The 24,469-nt window shown below is 35.7% G+C and overlaps 1 protein-coding gene and 1 long non-coding RNA gene across 2 annotated transcripts; one reads left to right on the forward strand and one right to left on the reverse strand.

Moving 5' to 3' along the window:
* Positions 1-1,518: 1,518 nt before the first annotated feature.
* On the reverse strand, positions 1,519-22,145 carry LOC126740210 (zinc finger protein 616-like). The gene is made up of 5 exons (XM_050446145.1): positions 22,127-22,145; positions 7,360-7,449; positions 7,041-7,296; positions 6,396-6,985; positions 1,519-5,574 (listed from the first exon to the last, which is right to left on the reverse strand). The coding sequence occupies exons 2-5, from the start codon at positions 7,385-7,387 to the stop codon at positions 2,618-2,620; spliced, it is 3,831 nt and encodes a 1,276-aa protein (XP_050302102.1). The 5' UTR covers positions 7,388-7,449; positions 22,127-22,145; the 3' UTR covers positions 1,519-2,617.
* Positions 9,124-9,867, forward strand: LOC126740212 (uncharacterized). The gene is made up of 2 exons (XR_007661814.1): positions 9,124-9,439; positions 9,506-9,867. It is a non-coding gene; the product is annotated as an uncharacterized LOC126740212 (long non-coding RNA).
* Positions 22,146-24,469: the final 2,324 nt, after the last annotated feature.

The raw sequence follows: 24,469 nt of genomic DNA on the forward strand, positions 1-24,469 counted from the left end.
TAGGTGAGTAGCTGAGGAAACTCCACTCCTCTTTCAAAAGAATCGCACAATGGACCTAACGAGGCTAAGTGTAGTGGTGTTCAAACCACTCTGCACGTTACAGATAGTACCAGAATTATGCCAGGCCTGATTATTGCAGTTTGGAAGGATTGCTACGTTAAAAAATGAGAATATTGTTTTTCTTAATTTTTGGTTATAGTCCATTAATTTCAGATAAAAAATAGGAATCTAAAAACGTAGACAATAAAGGTTTGAACTTTTGTTTGCTTCTTTATTTACCTTCCAGTCCTTCGGAACACATTACCCCGTCAACAAACAAACATGATATGATACCCATTCGTCGATTGTTCGATATTTCCTTTGATGATGGATTTTCTCCAAAAATCCAACTTTGTATAACAGTATGCAAATTATTGCACCAAATCAACGAATAACAAATTTTAACATTTAGATCACGGTTCTATTTTGAAATACAACAGCAATACATAGGCTTTGCCCATGATTTTCTGTTGCATGTTGATGTCTAGGTATTCCGCAATAACATGCAATAGAATTGCTCAGTCGGGTATATAGATTGCGTTGCTAACGATTGCGCATAAGGGCAATGCCAGGCGCTTATAAAACAAAATGAAGAATACACTTCCGCGTCATCCTTCACCCAGTCAACACGTGGTCGTTCTATCCCTTTCCTATCCTTCAGATTCCTTTCCTATCCCATGCCGTTGGATATAACGTGCCTTTAAGAAGTAAATTTAGTGAAAGTATCAAGCCCACTTCCGCGTCATCCTGCACCCAGTCAACACGTGGTCGTTCTTTCCTTTCCTTTGGAACCCTTCCTAGACCCTTTCCTGCTCTTGGCCAGTGGTAGCTGAACCTATTCACGCCGGTAGCCAGGCCAGATGCATCGTAGGGGAGGCGTCACCGTGCATTTCAGTATTAAAAATTGTGAAAATATCGATTCGGGGAACAGGGTACATACCCGACAGTTTTCCCGAATCTCCAAATCGTGCTGGCAGATTGCCTCGTAGCAGAAGCCATTAAAACCACAAACCAAAATGAAGAATAGAAGCTTCGGTTACTGTAACGTCACGTACATACGTTTCAGATTTTTCCTTCTTTTTTTTTTCAACCGCTTATTCAAGTACTTTACGGTTTCAAAATATTGTGACGCCATTACTTGGACGTGTAAAGCTTTTACTAAGTCGTTGGGCTATTTGGAATCGTACTGTATAGGTTCATAGACAAATTGAAAACAAAAAAGGACTTCCATCACTTTTTTTAGTTATTACTTTCTTATCAACATAAAGCAACCAAATCGGCGAATGTCTCTGGAACTCGGCAATTGATGATGCTCGAGTTTGATGTTTTTTTTTTTAAATTTCCTTGTTAATTAAATTTAGGTTGACGGGTTTCTCCCACTTTTGGCTTCTTTTGTCAGTGGATAAAGAGTATCGGTTGTTGAAAATCGCGGGACAGATCTTTTTGCCAAGAGACGGACCAAAATTTAAAAAAAACACATACTAGAAAAAATTATATTTTTAAAGTCAACGGTATAAAATCCCATAATTACTTTCCTTATATATCTATAGCAATATAAAGGAGAAGATATAATTTCTATTTACAGAAAAAAAAAACAAAACAGGCATAGAGATCGGATTAACAAAAATATTGAAAAATTAAAAGATTTTCACGTAGAAAGTTTTTTTTTCACCTTATCTACCCTCGCATACCTATAGGATTCATACTCATTATGAGAATAAAAATCTAAATAACTACCAAAAAATGTTTAATGACTATTTTAGCCCTGGACATACCTGGTTTAACTCTAAAGAATTATTTGTACAAGATTGCTTAGTATTACAGATGACTTAAACCAGGTTTACAAAAATCTTTTACTTAAAACTATATAACTTCGTCTCAAATTTGATGCTCACTACTGGAAACCCGTTAATGGTTACAAAATCCGCTAGATTCGGCAAGTGTGTTTAAGTGACGAAAGGAAGAATTATTAAAATATATCCGGAGCGTGTATGTAACTTTTAATATGGCACTGAAGAAGCACCATCATATCAGAAAAAGTGGAAATGCAAGTGCAACTTGCATGTTGTTTAAATGGAGGTAGTAAAAAAGATTTTGAGTTTTTCAGATTTTCTGGAAATGCTCAAAATTTAAAAACTGTTTCACCGGTATATATTAAATTACACGAACTTTATCGAGTTGATTTCACCTTACTGACCGAAATCCCAATGATGAGCATCGCAACAAACATATGTATAAATACAATGCTGTTCTTAATAAAACATACGACTTAAACTTTCTAGTTTTAAGGTATTAACATATTCCAGATATACATAGAAATAAAAATATAAACAGTTCAGTTAAGAAAATGTGAATGAAAAGGCACTTAGTAGTAAAAAATTAATACTAAATAAAAAGTGCAATATATGTTTAAAAAATAATAAATAAATCTCCCGGTTCGTCTTATCCACTAGATTCGTTTCAAACTACAATAGTAAAACCCATTGATTAGATTTTATCCAAAAATTTGAGAACCTTTACCCTAGATAAACATATATTTCGTAATTCAATACTGCCAAAAAAAAATTATAAACAATTATTATTTTTCCCTTTTAATACACTTATTTCTATGTGCCATTAAAGCAACCGGTGTAGAATGAAAATCACAATTGGGACATTGTTCAATTGGGAGTTTTAATACCGTGTGGGAATCCATATGGCGTTCAATCAAATATTGCCAGAAACTGGTAAACGAACAATATTCACATTTAAAGCTTTTGATCGCCCCTAGGCTCTTTCCATTTTTATTAGCGGTACAATTATCTCTATGTTCGAAGAAGTCAAGAGGAAAATAAGTAGTAAAAGAACATTTGTCGCAGTCGAGTCGCACTTTCATCGGTGCAATAAGCCTATTCGGTTTATCTGTAGAGCATAAATGTCGTTTCATGATACTATCAGTTCCTTTAATACCACAATAATGACACTGCAAGATCACGTTATTGAAGTTCTTATGTGAGGTCAAATGGCTAGTAAGAGCTGCTTGTAAGTTAGTACTATAAGAGCAAATTGGACAACTGAAACTACGAAGTTCTAATTTCTTGGCGCTCGCGCTCTGGTCGTTGGCACATGATATTTTTGATTCCGAGTCTTGAGATAGTCTTTTCTTGGCCTCACTAAGAGACTTGCTTCTGGTACGTATCTGTATAGTATCATCAATAAGTTTACGCTTCTTTGAAGGGTTTAATTCTAGAATATCGTGTGTCCTCTGACGTTTAAGTTTCGGTGGTGCGGTTCTATCTGGAAGAGTAGAATCAATTTCCTTCACTGGGGAACTGTCTACACCATGCTTGGCTTTTAAATGCATTTTTAGTTTAATTCTTAACTTGGTGGAATAGGAGCACATTGTGCAACGGAATTCTGCTATGTCACGAATATGGGCGCTGTTAGTATGTAAAGTTGTTTTTTGTGGACAATTAGCCTCATGTTTCTGAACCTGATTACGGATGGACATGTAGTCGCAAAATTGACAAGTTAACATGCGCGAATTAATCTTATGAACACCAAAGTGCCTATTTAATGCATTTTGTGTCAAAAATTCTGCTGAACATAATTTACATTTAAAAGAATGTTCTCTTGCTTTGACATACTTATGTTTGTCATTAATATGTTTAGTTAAAACACTTGTTGTCTTAAAGACTTTTGAACAAAATTTACATTGAAGCTTTAGATCAGGTTTTTTAGTTTCCTCAGATATGTCCATGCGCTCTAATATTGGCGGCTCTGCTAAATTACTATGCCCAGTTGGATTCATCTCAGGTATATCCACTTTACTAGCCGATATAATTATATTAAAGTTTGTTTGATGTGAAAATTTTAAATGCCTCCGGACACAAAACTGCGTCGATTTATAAAGACACAAAGGACATTTTTGAAAAGCTTGAGTTTTATGCGACAAGCGATGTATCTTTAATTTAGACAATGATGAGCTTCCGTGTGAACACAAATCGCATTTAAATTTTCCGTCCTCTGTTCGTTCTCCGATATTGTTATGTATTTTTAAATGCGCCGTAAGATACGATTGGGTAGATCGATAACAGCATTTCCCACACTTAACCACTGAATTTTTCGTATGCGAATTAATATGCTTGTTAAATAACACATTTTCCAACGTAAGAAAAGAACATAGTCCACATTGGAATAGCGTCACGTGTGGCTTTTGATTGTGCGCAGTTAAATCAAAGAGGCTATTTGCTTTGAAGGAACACTCCTTGCAATTTAAAGATGTTTTGCTGGTTTGATGTGGGGGTGTATTACTCTCCCTATCTGAACTAGAGTGGCATTTTTTAATGTGTGAATTAAGCTTAATCCTTAAACTAGTAGAAAAGTTACACATCGAGCACTTAAAAAGAGACTGTTTCATTTCATTCTGGATTTTAGCTTCATATTTTCCATTGCATGTTAATTGATGTATTTTGACACAACGTGGCGTCGATTCGAACTCACAACACTGAACACATTTAACCATTGGGTGAAATTTATGACTATCGCGATGGCTATTCTGAATGTTAATTAAACTAAATGAGGTAAAGGAGCATAGGTCACATTTATATTGCATTTTTTTGTCATTTGGTTTCATAACGTCCTTTTTGCAGGATTCAATTTCTGGATTCAATTCCTGCTTAACCGAACTTAAAGATTTTGCATTGCGTTTAATTAAAGGGTTTGCTACAGGTTCATCATCTGTTGTTTTGTTAGATGGTTCACTTTTACGAAGTCGTGAAGATCTTGAAACGGCATTGTTGTTAAGATTTTTATGAGGGCAATAGGTTTTGTGGCTTCTTAGTGATCTCTCAAGGCCTCTATAGTCGCACCAAGGACATTGTAATATAGGATCATTTGGTCTATTTTCATGTGTTTTCATATGGCGATCTATGAGTGACTTGGCACTGGCGGTGAAGGAGCACAGATTGCAAGACATTTTTGCTGACGCATCCGGCTTATGTTGCTTATTATGCGCCCTTAAGTCTGTTTCTGATTCAGCAACATGTGAACATTTTAAGCAATTAAATTTTACGGGTTCATCTGCTTCAGTTATGTCAATAACCGGTGAATCATCCAAAAAGCCAAATTTCTGCCCGGGATGCACATTGTGAATGTGCGAGTAAAGCATATGTTTGGTATATTTTTGATCGCAATATGCACAACGATAAATTTTCTTATTACTTTTTCGATGATTGCGCACATGATCCATCAAAATCCGTTGTTTATCCGTAGTGAAAGAGCACACAGTACAAGCAAAAGTATTATCTTGCAGTAAACTAACATCTAACGACTCGTTTAGATTTATCTCGGGTTTTGTACCACTAACATTCTCCGTTTCTGGTTTATTCTGACTTTTTGAAAGTCCAGACTTATTTCTCACTTCCAAAAACTTTTTATAGTATGCGAACTGATTCGCGTGGTTAACTTCTTCCGTATCATTTTTAGTATGTTTCTTTCGATTGTTTTCTGATGCTGATTTGGTTGCGTTCATACTCTGGCTTAAATTCTTTTTACCTGCAAAAAATAAATATTACATAAAAAAATTGTAAAACATAAGCCTAAAATATAGTACTTAAAACTACACATTAAATGCATAAATAATGAGCGACTTCTGTTGGTTGTATAGGAGGAGTAAAGGAAAATAAAATTGAAAAGATCAACGGGATGCTCTTTATGAATGACAGCATTTTCAAACCACATGACACATATTTTTAGAGTAAACTAAAAAAAGCATTTCCGACTGTTTTATTTAAAATATCAGGTTATATAGAATTATTATTATTATTATTATTATTATATAGAATTAAATTAAACCCTAGTTTTGCAAACACGAACCGATCGAGTCAACTTGCGATGAACTAGACGGACATTTATTTGGGTTTTTTAACGTATCATAACTTAATTACACGTTATCTTTAAATGTCATTCGTGACTTTCTAGTACGATAGATGCGAATTGTTTTTGAACAAAAATACCAGAGCACTGGAAATTTGATACCGAGCTTAGACGTATATAAAATCTATTATAACTAAGAGAAACTCTGCCGTGGTAAAACCGAAGCCTAGAAGTAGATATTCGTAAATCTGATATTTTGAATCATACTTTTATTTAAAAAAAAAACGTAATGACAGTATTACTTTCTAGAAAAGATTAATAACTCTAGAATTCTTACCTGTTAACTACTTAATCATATACAACCAAGCTTGCAAGGAAACTCAAATAAAATAAATAATTTACTTTTTAAAGAACAACACAGATATTTTAAGATTCTGATTATTCTAAAAACACTGCACGTACACCAAAATATTTCTCTTTAAAAATATATATAAACTTACCATTTGCAGAATTTGTATTGCTTGACGAATCTGCACCAAAACAGTAAGATTTACTTCTCGTTCTTTGCGTGGCATCATCAGGAGCCTGCTTATTTTGTTTTTGAATTTTATCACTATTTGTTTCCTCTAAACCGATGTCTAAATCTATTGAGTAACGTCTAGCTACTTGATTTTTATTCGAAGTCGATTTTCTTGCGGTATACTTCACGGGCTTAATTAAATTATCAGATGTTTCAGTGGCAGTCTCCGTCATTGAAATATTCATTGCATTCGTAAACGGCACTATCTTACTTTCACTGTTATAAGTAAGACCTTTTATTTGTTTGGTATCGTCTATAAAATCTGAATAGACAGAATCACTTAGGTCTGGGGGACCGTCGTCACGGTAAGTTTTTTTTTTGACAGATCCATTGGATGTAGTTTTTCCTAAGCTATTGTTATGGGTTCTGAATTTATTTTTTATACGAGAAGAACATGCATCCATATGTTGGCGGAACGATTCAATGGAAATATTGGCTTTACACCTGGGGCACTGTACCCGAGCCATATTGTGATTACTCGTCTTGAAACCATTAACAGGATTTGATGATCTAAAATATTCATAGTTTAAACGAACATCGAGCGACTGGGTCAAAACTAGCTTACGGTTCATTTCGCTTTTGTGTCTCCGAAGTCTTCGAATTTAGTAAGACAAAAGTCTTTTTTTGCCCGTTAAATGTTAATTCTTTGGTTATTTGTGTGCTTTTTGTATTTCCATTGGTGGATAGTACAGTAGAATGATCCGAATGCTGAAAATCATTTTTTGGGGAAAAGCTCATATGTAAAGGTTCAACTGGGTTATCAACGATGACAATATCATCTTCATCGTCATCGTCAATTGTTATAATTTCAATGGCGTTTCCTAAAATTAATAAAGTAACGTAAATATTCAATTGGCATTTTGATAATATAATGTAGTACTTACCAACACTATTCTTTAAATTGTTGGCCATTATATTGATGCCTAAGTGAGGCTTGGTGTTTGCTGCTACTATTTGCTCAGTAGATATGTAAACTGTAAAAATTATACATATTTATTACTTTATAAAAGTAGTACATGACATACACATATAACAATTAAAATATTTAAATATAAAATGAATTATGTAGTTGCAGCCGATAAGGGTCGCTACTGCTACAGGAGAATTGCTAGTGATACTTTATTAGCACACTTACTATTTAAACCTACTATTATGAATATTATCCTTTTATGATAGTTTCTAATTATTACATGCGTCATATAATCTAAATAATTCAACGATTTGTTTTGCGAGCCGATCCATCCTCGAAAATCAATATCAACTTGCATTTTCGCCCGAATAGTTTAAATAATCCCCCTGTCTGATTCAGTTTTCTTTCTAGGCAAAGTTTAATGATCGGTAAATAGTAGTTCAATGGCAGACGTTTGTAAAGCTAGTAAATAAACTAAACGAAAATATGAAATAAATCAACAAGACGCAGAAAAATAATTATAACCACCGCCAGACATAATTTGTTTTGGACAAAAGGGTCGATAAGAATAAATGTACTTAACACTCTCGGCGTTTAATATCAGCTGAGACTAATTCATATTTTACAGAGTTCGTCCATGCTAACCTCTTTTTTCGAAATTATAGTGACTCGGATAGCTTGCAGCACACAGATGCCATATGCTTCCTTAGTGTAGATGCTTCATTTTTCCGTACTAGAGCATATTCCACAATTGTCATCTCTTAGATATTTAATTTTTTTCTTTTTTGTTCGTTTTCTGGTTTCCTTGCCCTGAAGAAGCCAATAAGTAGAAACATCTATCGGTAACATTGTTGTTTTTTTCTGCTTCTTGACTATTAAACGGAATATTTCATAAAAATGTTTTTGTTACTAATTAAATACTCTAAATCACTAAATGATGACTAATCTTTTAGAATCAAGATATAGAAAGCTAAAGTTTTTGCACCGAAATCATTAAAGGAAGATATATATAGTGTTAGTTTTTTTTGGGTACCATTTACTATAATAAGCCAAGAAAATATAGCAAGAGAAGATAGACGAGATTTATTCTTTCTTTTAAAATGAACATGTGAAAGAATCATAGCAAAAAAGTTATTAGTTTTTTTGATTTGCCTAAGCCAAACCCTGTTCGCTTCTTTTTCGTCGCGTATAAATGGTCTTAATCGTCACCAACTATTACATAAGAATTTTTTCTAAATCTTTTGCCATTTTAACAAGAGCTCCTTTTTTAACAAAAGTAATGAGAGCTGAGAACTCAAATCATACAAGTTTAGTATACTATGTATAGTTGCCGCCAGACATATTTTTTTGTAAATACTTTATTGTCTAAAAATATAAATTTTGTTGACACAACATGGTACAAGTACAAATGTGGATATAAATAAGATTAGGCACAGCAACTTATTATAATTAATATCTGCTTAAGACTAAATAAAAATTTAAAAAGATGCCTAATAATCGACCTAAGCATCTACCTAATATTTCAGGAGGATGGATATTTTGGTATTTTGTAATTTAAAAATTTTGAATAAAAAAGTTTATATAAACATATATTTTAATCTCAATCGTTGCCAAGATACGGCTATTTGAAGTTTTACATTACATACGTTTTACATACGTGATTAAGTAGGCGGTAAATTACAAAGGTCGTCATGGGTGGCAGTTGCTTTAATCAGTTAGCATTTACAGTATTGTTATCGCAAATTTTCAGTGTTAAGAATGTCGCAGGTCTTAACGCACGCAGAATATGCCGATATGGTGTTCGTTTATGGTGTCTGCAACGCCGAAGTATCTTTTAGAGACTATAGCCGACGATTTTCGAACAGACGATTACCGAGTCTAAGAGTATTAACTTGTGTCTTCGTCAAACTGCGTGAGACTGGTAGTAGGTTTAAATCCGAACGTGCGAATTAACAAAACTTGGATGAATTAGAACAGATCCTTAAATCGGTGGAAGCTAGTTCTGCTACGAGTACACGGAAATTGCTGTACGCATCGGTGTTCCTCACGTAAAGGTATGGCAAACATTACATGAGCAAGGTTTACATCCATTTCATGTAAAACGTTTCATATTTTTTTAGTACGACGGAGCGCCCATACATAACAGCCGCCAAGTGACACAATACTTGAATCAAACTTTCCCAGGACGTTGGATCGGCCGCGGTGGTGCCATCAGTTGGCCACCAAAGTCGCATGACTTACTCCCCTAGATTTTGGATTGTAGGGATGGCTGAAAAACGAATTTTAACAAGAAAAAGCAAATACGCGAGGCGAGTTAATCATGTCATGATACGCTCCAAAGAACTACACTCGAAATTCCTCCTAGAGCTGAGAAGTGTATTGAAGTTGGCGGTGGGATTTTCGAACCATTTCGCTGAACTAGTAACAGCGAATTTTCATTTATTTGTATTGAAAGTTATTAAATGAACTAGCTATTAATGAACACTAGCATTCAATTTTAGTAGCTATATCTCAGCAACTATTGAGTCTAGGGTACATGTTTGTATATGAATTTTTCTATTCAGAATTATGGATACAATACAACATACCAAAATATCTCCCATTCCTCCTAAAACACCCTGTATAATGAAACTTTCCAAATTACATTTAATATACAAAAAGTATTACGTAATAGTATATCTAATTCTAACAAACAATAAAATTACAGATTTAATGTTAAAGCATATCCTGATAGAGGTCATCCATATTGTAATATGCCCCGTGCAAAAGTAGTTTCTTTAATAGGCAACGAAAAAGCTGTTTAATAGAGCGAACCTTTCCGCCTTGGACAAATCACAAAAGACCGCCGCCGATGCACTACACTTGTTCAAACCAAAATTAAACCTCTCAAAGAAACTCTAAATGGCATCCTGAATACTCTCAGATGTTTGAAACCCAACTTGTCTTACAATTCCACTTCCGAAAAAGTGAAGATAGTCGCAGATCGTTTTTTTTCCAGGCTCTCCATGACCTTTGATAAAGTTGGAAGTAATGAGATTGGGTGCTAATTAGAAGGCTGGTCAGCTTCACCTCCCTTAAATTGCGAAACTACCAAGGAAGACTTCAAATAAGTAGAAAACATACAGTAATGGACGAAAGTATATAGGCAAACAAATCTCTAAACCTAACATATTTTGGTAAACCATTAAAATATTCATTCAAGTATTTGAAAGGATGCCGCGTGGTTAAGAAATTTCTTTTGAAATATAAACAAAAATTATTTAGCTGTTTAAAATGGGTCAGCGACAAATTACTATTGCAAAAAATTAAAACGTAAAGCCATTTGGGAAATTATTAATAAATATAAGCAGAAAGGAGTTGTGGAAACCACAAAAAGGAGCGGCCGGCCAAAAAAACTTCGAACAGGATCGAGAGCGATACGACTCATCAACCAGATTTCCTTAAAAGACTCGTTTAAAACAGCAAGAGAAATAGAATTGGATATTCAAGCGAAGGGACTACCAGAGGTTTCTACTAAAACAATACGGCGAAGGTTAGATGACCTTGGTTATGCACGCCGCCCCAGCAAAAAACCTATTCTCACCAAGAAGAATCGGATGGCCCATTTAGAATTTGCCCGTCAACATCTTTATTGGACAATAAGTGAGTGGAAACGAGTATGTTTCAGCGATAAATCCAAATTTCAATATCCATAAAAATATAATGCTACCCTATATAAAGGGCCACATGACATTGAGATCAAGGTTTCAACAAGATAATGACCCGAAAAACACCTCTAAGATAGCTAAGGGATTTTTCGGGGATGAACAAATAGTTGTCTTGAAATGGCCGTCACAGCCCTCTGATCTCAATCCTATTGAGAACATGTGGAGACACTTGGACAGAAAAATTAGAGATAGGAAGTATTCCAATAGACATGAGCTTTTCACAATTTTGAAAGAAAAGTCCACTTTTAGAGTCCATGCCACGAAGATTCCAGGCAGTTAGTTAGCATTTCAGCTAATTTCTTATTTTTTTTATATTTGTCTATATATTTTTGTCCCAACATTTAATAATTTTTTTTGTAGTGCTTAATGTATATGAGAAATTTGTATATGTATTTGTATCTAATAACAATTAGGTACTAAGGAATTATTAATTTATATTTGGGTTTAAATAAAGTATATTGGTTGAAACATTGTGTTATAATTCTTCGGATATTCTTTGTCTATATACTTTTGTCCATTACTGTACCTTCAAACCAAGAAGTGTTGATAGCAACTGAGAGGGCATCCAGACTGTTGTCGGGTAGCCGCAAGAGCAGTTCATGAAAATGTATTCTCGCCACTAGATTTTTTGTTAGAACTTGTTTTCCTAATTTCTTGCCGGTTTGTACAATAAAAAACAAATCTAACCCTGTTACAAATATTTTTAAGCTTAGCAAGACAGAGGGTCCGAAGTAGATGCTAGAGAGTGTGCGTTAAATTATTTGCTACAATACGGTAAACATTATTCAACTGGTCTGGATCAATATTTGAGCTAATATGAGATGAGCTTTTACGAAATCCATCAATTAGATACCAAATTTCCTTTTGTATGTTTTTAGCCTTATAAAGTCGTTCATGTACTACATTCTCTTAGCAGTTTTTCGAAGTTTCCTATAAATACTATGATAACTATTACAGTAATTAATAAATATCTTGTTAATACTGAATTTTTTTAATGGTGTAGAGAGCGGAGGTTATTCCTTGAAATTTTGAAACCTTGAGTAAGCCAGAGCTTATTATTCCTAGTCGTTTTCTTAATTAATTGTAAGCGAAACGCCTTAAATTATTAAATACATCACACAACATCATGTACAAATCAGCAATAGGATCCAAACTAAGACTTCAGTTTTTCCTGTAAATGAACTTATACAAACATTAAACTTATTATAATTCGCAGTACTAAATATTCTACAAGGACTAGTCTTGGATGTTTGCCCTGACAATCCTAAAATATTCGACATCTGTCAAAACTGCTATATTAAACTAATATGTCAAGAAAACCGATCATAAACTATAAACAGGTTAGTAAAGTGTACTTTTTATCTACATACCAGTTCGTAATACTAATTAAATTCGTCGAAAATGCCCAAATTCGACACTACACTAGTAAGAGCTAAATTATAATAGATTTTACAAATCTAATGTTGTACTCTCTATTTCGTACTTCTGACGAAAATCAGCTGTTAATTCCGACGCCACGCTGTCAAGTGTGACAGTCAATGAATTATGGTCACATTCGTTAGTGAGAATCATTGGCAACGTCGCAGGCGGAGAGCAATCGTGTAGCAACACAAGTAATCTGAGATCTATTCAATACTTTGAATTTAGGGCTCTGTAGATATACATTATCGGACAAAAGTAGAGCAACAAAGTTATTAAGTGATTAATGAAAAGTATTCTCTAAAATTAAAGCATCAGATTGTATTAAACTTTTTTTTAAATTTCAGATATGACAACAAAGAACATTTATTTATAATAATTACTAAAAGTATTATCTTAATGGTCAATAGAATAATAATTTTTTTTTGCTGGCAACTTCGCGACATTGAGGCAATCAAATTTTGAATAACATTTTCCGGAAATTTGTCCAAACTTGATAGTTTTATCTATCAATTATTGTTTATTCGGAAATATTTGTATACGACGTTCTACTTCATTCCACAAGTTTTCAATTGGGTTGCGGTTGGGTGATTGTGCCGGTCACTCCAAAACTCGAACGTTGTTTTCTCGAAACTACCAGCTTTATAGCGAAGCGTTTTTTTTTGCGGAATGCACTGGCAAACGAGCAACCTTACGGTATTCGAGTATATCGAATGGCGTCAGTGCTACGAAAGTCTCTGTGGATATTTTTCTTAAAGTTTTGGAAGTTGTAATGTTCGGGTTAAAAAAGGTAAATAAGTTGTTTTGGGAGTTGATTTCAGAGACATGCACTTCTCCATAATAAGGAGTCCCGACATAGCGACTTTCTAGGCGCCTCCATAAACACTCGATATTAACGACTCAGGTCCGCTACGTTCCTTCTATGCGCTAAACTATACAAGCCTCTAGTTATCTCTAGATCCCCTATAAGACGTATGGTCCTCTTCTGAATGGAATCAAGCAGCTTCAATGCGTGTTTGGGTGCAGAACGCCATATATGAGAGCAATACTCAAAAGATGGACGTCTTTTAAAGCGTTAAAAGCTGTTGCGGTATATACATTTTTTTGGTTTTAACGAGAGCCCCAAGTTTTTAGAAAGCCACTTTAGCTATTTCCGCTACATGATCAGGCCAAGATATATTCCTTCCAACCTTCCCACCCAATAAGCGAACTGACGAAGGCAGCGGCAAAGTAAGCCATGATATAATAAGGCTTGGGGCGGAAGAAGCAACCATAATTGTAAATACCTGATTCGTAGCTGCGTTAAACTCGAATCTCACCCCACTCAAAAATGGTGCTTCAAGCGACTTGAAAGAAGACAACTATCATCAGCAAAGCTGTAAATTGGATTAGAAATCTTGTTCAAAAGGTCGTTGATATCCAGGGTGAGTCGGGAGGAGCGCACCAAACTCTAGGTGAGTATTGTATACATGAAATTAAAAAAAAAAACCATATTATGTTCTTTTGTGATTCTCATTTGTTTTCAAAAAATAGTGTAATTACATATAGAATTTTCTTCATTAACATGGTTTTAATTATAGCGCTGTTTTGACAAATGTTCAAAAATACCGCCATTATTTTCTAAGTGATTTATATTTTTTTTCTGACAGACACTGCCGCATTTCTATAATAAGTCGAATTAGGGCCTCTCGAGTATCGACTTTCACTTTATACACCTCAATTTTAAGCCAGTCCCATAGACAATAGGCCAATGGTCTGAGGTCTGGAGGGCAACTAATAGAACCACTGCGCCCAATCCATAGTCCTAGAAACTCTTCGTCCGAATATTGCTTGATCTGGCAAGCGGAATAAGTAGTTCTCCCATGTCAAACGATTTTCTAAAATGTGTGGGCCAATATCACACCACACGTTTACCGAAAGCTTGTGCTAAAAATCAGTTTCGACTGTTGCATGTGGATTATTATTTATCTAACCGCAAAATTGCATACACCTAACATAATCTTCCGGTTGTAGGTGCTGTACACGCTCTACATAGGCGTTCAGATGTTATGTTAGTACTGAACAGAACTGATAAATACTTTCTTGTCCGGATTTCTCCGGTGTGAAAATCGTCAATGGTGTTCTTGAACAGCAGCTGCAGCATTTCCATTACAAAAGCCGTAAACAAAAACTATATTTGCATATTCTAAATTTGAATAGATGTATTCTTAATTTGACTCGAAAATAAACGCGTCAAACACAATGACACCAACTTATGTCAGAACAACAAAACGGACCAAACAATCGGTAACTACAGCATTTGTGATGAGAAGCGGTAAACTATTTAAAACATTTTAATTACGCTATAATTTCAACTGTCTACTAAACCACTTTGCCTCTCCCAACCTTGTCTGAAAAGTCCACAGACCAACCATAATTTCTCGAATTTCAGCAATAATTCTAGATGCGGATTTCCCAAGGATAATTTTGAGAAACTCCTTTAATGCGTATGTCGGTTCATATTTTTTCTTCTTGGTCTTCCGGTTTTTGGTAGATTCTCTAAATGTCTCTTTTAATTATAAGATGAAATAATTTTAGATAAACCATATCTAGCCTACTCAAATTGTCTTGGTATGTCGGCTTGTTTTTTACATTCCCTAAATGCAATCACACATTCTGCTTTAAAATTTTTGAAGTTGGAATACCTCTTAGCATAATTAATTCAGTACGAACATATTCAAACTATAAAAAAAAATAATTTCACAAAAACTATTTTTGCCTTTTGATGACTGAATTAAAATGTTACCTAATTAAAGTTTTAAATATTAATACTTTACATTTAAAACTTTATGACAAAATGTCATGATATGGTTTGATCATTGAAAGTGCTGTTGCTCTACTTATGTCCGATAGTGTAGGTATTCTTATGCGTCAGAATCCGCAGTTTTGGTCCCCGGCAAGTGTGTAAATGCACGGTTTGACATTGGAAATACAATCCGTAATTTTTTTTGTGATAAATCTTACTAATTTTATGTCGATGACTGTCGCGTAGCATCGCTCTATGCTCACGTGACCTTATTTATTGAAAGCATGACAAGTTGAAAAAACTGTGAACGTGGATCAAGCTCTAGAGATACCTATAGAGCACTAGTTTTAAGCTTAATTTATCATAATGTAATTGAATATTTGTAGACGCGATATCCTAATTTTGTATTGTGCAAGTATATAGCGTCTAATTTATGATATAAATGTAGTGGTAAAAATACGTATAAAAGTAAGCGGTAGAGTAGTGTGAGTTCCTATGCATTACATTACGACAGAAAAACAAACCGAGTGACACTCATTTTTTCCATTTATTTATGTACAGGCCAGTATTCTTATGCAGTAATGCCACGGTGGGTTAGGAAATCGGAAATTTTATAACTTCGTGCTCTTTACTGAGACTGTGGGCGGTTGGTGAAAGGGCGGCGAGAGAAAACTATGAAAAATGCACGGATGTTCAGCTAGCCCGAATTGTCAAGGAAAATAAATGAGGATTTATAACGACAGTAACACGACTGTCGCAATCTGCAATTCCACGTCATCAATTACTGGATTTTGCGAAGTTAAACTGAAGATCGAATGTGGTTAAATCGAAAATGAAAATTAATTTTCTATGTAAGTACAATTAACGTGTCTTAAAAACTTACCAAACCAAGTTTCAAACTGCTTCCATTGCCACAACAACCGTCAAAACAAAACACATTTATTTACGTTTAAAATTTCTTATTTAACTTGCTTTTAATAACTAAGGTCACGTAACCCTAGAACAATAATATCCGACACTCATCGACGTACCATTCGGCATATTTCGAATAAAAAATTTTAAAAATAGCGCAGCATATTTCCAATATCAAATCGTGCTATTATTATGATCTCCGCTTTTGACAGGGACCAAAATGGCGAATGACAATACCCGTATCTCTAAAGCCTTAGTCTAGAAGCTTGTCGGCCATTTTGCTTTGAAAGATTGACTGAAGTGATAAATAAAAATTATCCTGTTTCAATATCAAGGCTAATATTAAAATTTTAATGACCTTGAAGTATAAGATGATCACCTGCATTACAGTTGAAGGTAGATTTACTGTGGCCTTATTAAAAATATAATTGATCATTTAATTGACCGCTTAGAATTGATCACGTATTTAGCGTAAGAAAGCATGAAATGTAAACATGTAAACTACATGTGCCTAGCGCTTTCCGCCATAGGCCTTCATCACCATCTATAACTTTGTCAAAATTAAGGACGACTTGGAACGGAAGCAAAGAAAAATAGTAGGCCATCGTTACGCAAATGGATTTTGTTTGAAAATGTGTGCACATAGTAGGTAGTCGAAGTATATCTTGGTTGGATTCATTTTAAAATTTCCTGATACTCAATTACATCGTACAACTGACGAAGTCTATTAAATTATTTTTTTATTGCAATTTTCAAATTCTTCGGGATAAAATACATCGATTGGCTGTCGATCGATCTTAAGTTCCCGAAAAATACGAGGCAAATCAAAAAATATGTCGTTTTTCCTCTCAACAAGTTAGAAAACACTCTATATATTTTGTTTTATAGATAGATATATCTTTTTGCTTTATAAAACAGAAGCAAGTACATAGTAAGCAAGAATATATTTTTTTGGACAGTAAAATTAAAATGTTTTTATAATTAGCCTAATTAATGTCTTTCCTCTTTACAATACTGTAACGATATTAGCAACGCCGCGAATATTAGCTATTCGTAACTCCGGAATCATCGCCCTAGCACACCGCACGACATTTTTGGAGACACGTTGAAGGTTAGCGAATCTTTTCGAATAATGATCTAACTAGTATATGAGGTGCCCTCGCCGGTAGGAGGCCAGTTAAACTCGGAATATTGGCGGAACTTTTAAATCGAAATAAACAGTAGTAATTAAATATTTCTAGTAGTCTTACTTGAGCGTGTTTACTGTGTACTTGTATAATAAATCAGTTGACTATTTTTGTGCAGTTACTAATTACAATAGTTACACTAATTCGCACTTTAATGAACGAAAAAAAAACGCTACATTGATGTCAGATATAAGTTGTGAATTGGACGGTCAACTAGACATTGGTGAAAAATGAATGAAATATGATCTGAAATATGAATACTCAAATGTTATGACCAGTCACATCTGGAATATGAAAGATCACATGCAGTTGAAAAATCGATGCCAAAAGTCAGGGAGCAAAAATTTGAAGCTGATATTGCACGTTTGTTTTGACTAGCATACCCAGATGGCCAGGAGAGGATTATGGAACGTTTGGCAATTCAAGCATTCCTGGATTTCCTGGACTATTGTGCACTTGCACATCAACCTAAGCTAATAGATGCACTATCACAGGTTCGATAAAGCGGATTATTAGCGAGGTTTATGGAGGACGTAGCTGCCAAGATCGGAAATTGGAGTGCCGGAAAAATGGCAAAACAAGGCACATAAGAAGACACTGTTCAGAAGGCGCTAGTTCCCCCCCCCCCCAAAATTCAGTAAGCCATATCAAGAAGACCAGAGAATTGCGAACATTGCCAGCGGACAGAGGAAAGGTGCTTGATTGTTAAGAGCAACATCGTCGATGATACTTGACAAAATAAAAATTATATTACAGACCAAAAGGAAGATCCAAAATCCAGATAGTAGTAAATTGGATAAAGAAAGGGAAGAAGCCAAGTTGGAAAGAAGTTGCCAAGTATTCTCGATTCCAAATGTCAAGACATATTGGGCACAATGGAACTTCCTAATCTTGGAAGATGGACTATTGCGGTGGAAAACATTGACCGCAATGGCAACTCCGAGGAAAGAAGGATTTCGATTTCGAATTTGCCAGAGAAAATCTATGCGGGGGTGACTGGTGCAGGAAATGCGTTGTATGTGCGGCAAGTAATGTGCCGCAGAAAAAACAACGAGAGAATTCTCTTTGAAATAATTGCTGTTGACCTTGCTGGTTCGTTTCCTAAATCGGAAGCAGAGAATAGGTACATCGTGGTCGTAATGGACAACTTCAGTGAATGGACTGAGGCATACATTATACCAAACTAGGAAGTCTCCACTGTCCACGGCGCTTTAGTAAAACAATCTATCTGCCGATTTGGTGTACCTTTGGAGCTTTATTCGGACCAAGCGCGAAAATTTTAATCCAACTTCTTGCAGAACATCTGTAAAATGTTTGGAATCAAGAAAACGAGGACTACTGCATTTCACCCGCAGTCAGAGGGCAGAGTGAAATGCATGAATAGAACCAATAATCGGTAATTCCAGCCACTGAAGAGCCTGGGATAGCTTTCTTCTTTTATTCCTGCGATTGGTCATCTATGAAAACACAGAAGTCTTCGGCTTGAATAGTGATGGAAAGAGAACTTCGTCTCCTATGCGATCTGAAGTTTGACTGCTCGCCAGGAACCGATGTTGAATAGAAGAATGGATGTCATTCATCAGTCAAGTGCGCATTTTCATTTAAGATGCCAGCGATCGGATGAAGGGCGCATATAACATCAATACGTAAGAGCAAAGGTACAACAACGGTAACACTATTTGGCTTTACGACCCTAAGAGACGACACCGCAAGTTCAAACATCCTGCGAAGGGCTATGCAAATTTGTGGAACTCATCAGGGATGTTTTTTATAGAATACAAAAGCCGCCCCGAGATAAAGCTCCAGTCTTATTACGGAAACCACGAAGACACTGCTTTGCGGCAAATCCAAGAAGAGCAAGATTTTACATTCGATTAATTCATGGCTCATGATTCTAATGGCCGAAAGACTCGGTACGGCGTGACCTGGGAAGTGAGCAAAAATTGTATGCTTTGACACATTTTGAAATTAAGGTTTTACAAAAGTCTGGAGGAGGAGCTGAGGTTTTCCGCAGAAAGTTCTGAAAATTTCAAGCGTTTTCTCAGTCACAGCCAATTCCCAAAGTCACATGCCTACTCCGTAACTTGGACTGGAGGATGATTCGCAGTATGTTGGAGTTGGTCGTTAGGTTTACAGGCGTCTACGTTCTGGTGTGCGGTTATTCTCCCCAACGTTGTTCTCTGTAAATAACAATCAAAAGGGTGGATTGTTATTTCTACGAGGTCCTGTTGCAAGAGGGAACTCTTATGCTGAAATTGACATCCACGAATCTTTGGGACCATTTCAGGACGAAATAAGTTTCGGGAGGGGGCAGTGTAATGATATTAACAAATCTAATGGTCTAACTTTATAAAAAGAGCCCTCGCCTTTAGGAGGACAGTTGAAGTCGGAATATTGGCCAGACTTTTAAATCGAAATAAATAGAAGTAAATAAATGTTTTCAGTAGTCATCTATTGGGTAAACCCACAACGCTGACACGACGATAGTCCCTGGACTTGTTTTGGTATTTAAGTCTGAATGAGAGTAACTGCAAATCTTTTGTTAAAATCCACTGTGCAGTGGAATAAGTAAGGCCCAAAGGTTATAGTCGATAAGGTGATTTTAGATTTTAAATTTTCGGCTCTACTTTCGCCAAAAATAGCAATATTGCGTGTTCATGCCAGTGAAATATAACAACTTTGTGCAAAAACTATTGAAAACTGAATAAAACTGTGAAACATAGTATTCCCTGTTAAACACGGCGACGCCGCACCGCGCAAGTTTCCATGGCTACTGCTGCTTCATGTTCCGTGACATTGCGGCGCGTCAAAAAAGACAATCAAGACTCGCGTCAAGCAAATCGAGTTCTTTTTAATTTTAATTTACGCTGTTACTAAACCGAATTACCAATTTTGTATGTAGTTAATAAATACTATTTTTATTCTAACTACCGGTTTTAATTTGCGTAAACAAGAGCAAGTTACAAGAAATACAGTCCACTTCGAAGACAAAACATGGTCCTTCGAGCCGGATCAAATAGACAATAAAATCCAGCCAGAAAACAAGAAATTTCCTCGATTGCACGGGCCGGTTTAAGTTCATCGCTAGCTGAAAAAGGTAGAATTAGCATCGCAAGGCCGGAGTTGAGGGCGGATATTATTTGTTGTTGTTTTGGGAGACGAGGTCAAGGCGCTAGCAAAGGAAAATTACATAGGTAAATAAACAATGGCAGAGGCTGACCTAGACAAGTTAATCCGCAAAAGGGGTTCAATTAAGGGTTCTCTTACGGTTTTTACTAAATTTATAGATCAAAAACAGGAGAGTATTTTGCGGGGGCAAGTTTTAAGTGATGAAGAAATTATTCAAATTCAAGAAAGATTGTCGCGAATTGAAATTTTTTATCAAGATTATTTGACAATACAAGATGATATCGAGGCAAGTGTTGCATTGGCTCTTTTAAATGACCAATATACCGAGCGTGCGTTATTGGACGAGTCCTATTTTGCAATAATAGCTAAAGCAAAAAACATTTTAAATTCAGCGAGTAAAAATGATGATGTTGGGTCAGTGCACTCATATCATTCAAATGCTAGGTCAAGTTCAAGTCCAAAATTTGATTTAGGTGGGGTTAAATTGCCAGTGATTCCCCTACCCAAATTTAGCGGTATTTTTCATGAGTGGCTAGAGTATAAAGAAACCTTTCAATCCTTGGTTCATGAAAACGAATCTTTATCCCCAATTCAAAAATACCATTACTTAAGGGCTTCTTTAGAAGGCAGTGCAGCGCAAGTTTTAAAAGCTATCGAGTTTACCGCAAATGGTTATATCGTTGCATGGGATACCTTAAATAATCGGTTTAACAATTCAAAATTATTGATTCATAATCACATCAAAGCTTTATTTACTCTAGAAAATATTCAGAAGGAATCCTCGGGTAGAATTCGAAAAATTATTGATGATGTATCAAAGCACCTAAGGTCACTAGAACAATTAAATCAACAAGTTAGGGAATGGGATCCTTTACTTATCTATATGGTAAGTTCTAAGCTCGATCCAAATACCATTAGTGAATGGGAAAAATATTCAATTACATTAAATTCACCTACGCTAGAAAATTTAAAAATATTTTTAACTAATCGGGCTGACTTTTTAGAAACTCTCGAGTATAAAACAAACATGAAATTAGCACAGGATGATAGACAGGGTAAACGACATAGCAAGCCACGTTTTTCCTCTAGGTCTCTAGTTACATCTACTTCTACTATTTCATGTTACCATTGCAAGAAAGATCATTCTATTTATGTCTGCGAAGATTTTCTTAAACTTTCTGTCAAAAAACGCATCGACTTTGTTAATAGGGCCAAGTTGTGTCAGAACTGCTTACGCCAGCATCCACCTAAAAGATGTAGAGGGGGCACTTGTAGGAAATGTCAGTTGTGGCACAATACTTTATTGCATGAAGATAAAGGTGAGTCTGTATCGCAGGGGCAAAATGCTGATAATAGTAGCTATGAAACACCTCAAGTCGAGCCAGTTTTAACTAGTACTGTGTCCAAATCAAGTAGGCGTGTTACATTGTTATCAACAGCTCGTGTTCGAGTTCTGGATAAGTTTGGCATTCCTCACACTGTGCGTGCTTTGCTAGATTCTGGATCCATGTCTTCCTTTATCACTAAAAACTTGCGTGATACTTTAGGACTGGACACATTCGATGCAAATTTAAATATATTTGGCATATCAAATTCACTTACCAAGGTGCGCAATAAATGTCAAGTTGACTTGAGCTCGTTATATACCAATTTTAAAACTAAGCTTATGTGTTTTATTCTTCCTGAAATAACAAATGTCACCCCAGGTTTTGAGATTAATCTAGAATCCTTAAATATACCACACAATCTACATCTTGCCGATGAAACTTTTAACAGGCCAGGAGCAGTCGAACTTTTGATTGGCTGTGATCTTTTCTGGAGTTTGTTGAAAACAGGTAGGTTGTCAGGTGGTAAATATAGCCCTACAATTCAAGAAACTGAACTTGGATGGATTGTAGCAGGACCAATGGGAGAAATTAAAACAAGAGAGCAGGAAAAAGATGTTTGTTGCAACTTAAGCACTAACCAAGAATTGCATGATTTAGTTTCAAAGTTCTGGGAAGTCGAGGAGGTAAATCAAGTCAAGCCATTATCCAACGAGGAAACCGAGTGTGAGAAAATTTTTATAGAGACTACAACTAGGAACCATGAAGGTAGGTTTATAGTCAATCTGCCATTAAAGCAGCCAGCCGATTGTCTCGGTGAATCCCGTTCGCAAGCTGAGAAAATGTTTTATAATCTCGAGAAAAGATTGCTGAAAAACGAGTCGTTAAGAGTACAATATATCAACTTTATGCAAGAGTATCTATCTTTAAATCACATGACCATTGCTGATTCTAGTTATGTGCCTGGTGGGGTACAATATTTCATGCCTCATCATGGAGTTCTACGACAAGATAGTTTGACAACAAAACTTCGCGTTGTGTTCAATGCCAGTTCACCCTCTAGCAACGGAATATCTCTTAATAATATTCAATTTATAGGTCCAGTTTTACAAGACGACCTTTTGTCAATGTTATTGAGATTCCGCGAAAAGCGTTACGTCATTTCTGCTGACTGCAAAATGATGTACAGACAAGTGCTGATAAATCCCGAGCAAAGAAAGCTTCAGCAAATACTATGGCGAGAAAACCCTACGGAACAACTTAAGGCATACATGCTAAATACAGTAACCTATGGACAAGCAAGTGCAAGTTATTTAGCTATTCGTTGCTTATTCCAGTTAGCCAACGAATGTGCTGACTCCCTTCCTGAGGTTGCTAATGTCATTAGGCGATCATTTTACGTTGATGATCTTCTTTTCAGCTCAGAGTCCATTGAGCATGCGCGCTATATTTGTCGAGAAATAACACGTATTTTAAGAAGTGGCTGTTTCGAGCTGCGCAAGTGGTATTCCAATGATCCAAGGGTGCTCGATGGAATTGAAACTGAGGACAAGTCATGCGGCATTTTGACATTTGGCCCACATGAGACTACGAAAACTCTAGGTTTAACTTGGTCCTGCTATAATGACCAGTTGGCATTTTGTATTGATATAAACAATTATAAAACTGATACGAAAAGATCAGTATTGTCCCTTACAGCTCGCATTTTCGATCCGTTAGGAATGCTAAGTCCCTGTACCATTCTTGCTAAGATCTTCATGCAAAAATTGTGGTCTGAGAAGCTGCCTTGGGATGAAACTCTTCCAGTAGATCTATCCAGCCAGTGGGCGAAATTCAAGAACGAGTTACCTTTTTTAAATCAATTAACCATTGAACGACATGTAGTGTGCCAGGAGCCTCAGTTAATCGAGTTACATGGCTTTGCTGACGCCTCTGAGCGAGCCTATGGAGCATGTCTATATGTACGTAGCATAGATAAAAATAACCAAGTTTTTGTAAATCTTTTATGCTCAAAATCCAAGGTTGCACCTATCAAGACTCTTACCATTCCCAGATTGGAATTATGTGCGGCATTGTTGCTTGCTCGTCTAGTAAAAAAGGTCACGACGTCTTTAACCATAAAAATCGATAAATTTGTTTATTGGTCCGATTCTTCAATAGTTTTAGCCTGGATCAAAACTAGTGCAAATCTTTTAAAGACATTTGTAGGCACTCGTATAGCGATAATTCAAAATCTCACCAATGATCAAGACTGGAGACATGTGCCCACTCAAGAAAATCCTGCCGATCACTTATCCAGAGGATTATATCCCAATCAAATTCTAGAAATGGATATGTGGTGGTATGGACCCAAGTTTCTAAAGGCACCTTCTGCTGAATGGCCTACATCTTTATCGAAATTGGATACCGTTCCGGAGTTGAAACCATTTTCAACCACAGTTCTGCCAACAATTAAAATTGAAGAATTTCCTTTCGAGCGATTTTCACAATTTTCTCGTTTGATTCACGTTACAGCTTACATTTTGCGATTTAAAAATAATTGTTTAAAACCAATTTCTGATAGAATTCAGGGTCCGCTTCTTATTCAAGAAATAAACCTAGCAAAGAAATATTTAATTAA

Source organism: Anthonomus grandis, chromosome 9, assembly GCF_022605725.1.
Source record: "Anthonomus grandis grandis chromosome 9, icAntGran1.3, whole genome shotgun sequence".
Classification (NCBI taxonomy): domain Eukaryota; kingdom Metazoa; phylum Arthropoda; class Insecta; order Coleoptera; family Curculionidae; genus Anthonomus; species Anthonomus grandis.

Coding starts and splice junctions, on each gene's coding strand:
- LOC126740210 (XM_050446145.1), bottom strand. CDS start 7,387: ATGGCCAACAATTTAAAGAATAGTGTTG. Junction 7,297..7,359: donor CAATTTAAAGAATAGTGTTG/GTAAGTACTACA, acceptor TATTAATTTTAG/GAAACGCCATTGAAATTATA. Junction 5,575..6,395: donor CAATACAAATTCTGCAAATG/GTAAGTTTATAT, acceptor TATTTTTTGCAG/GTAAAAAGAATTTAAGCCAG.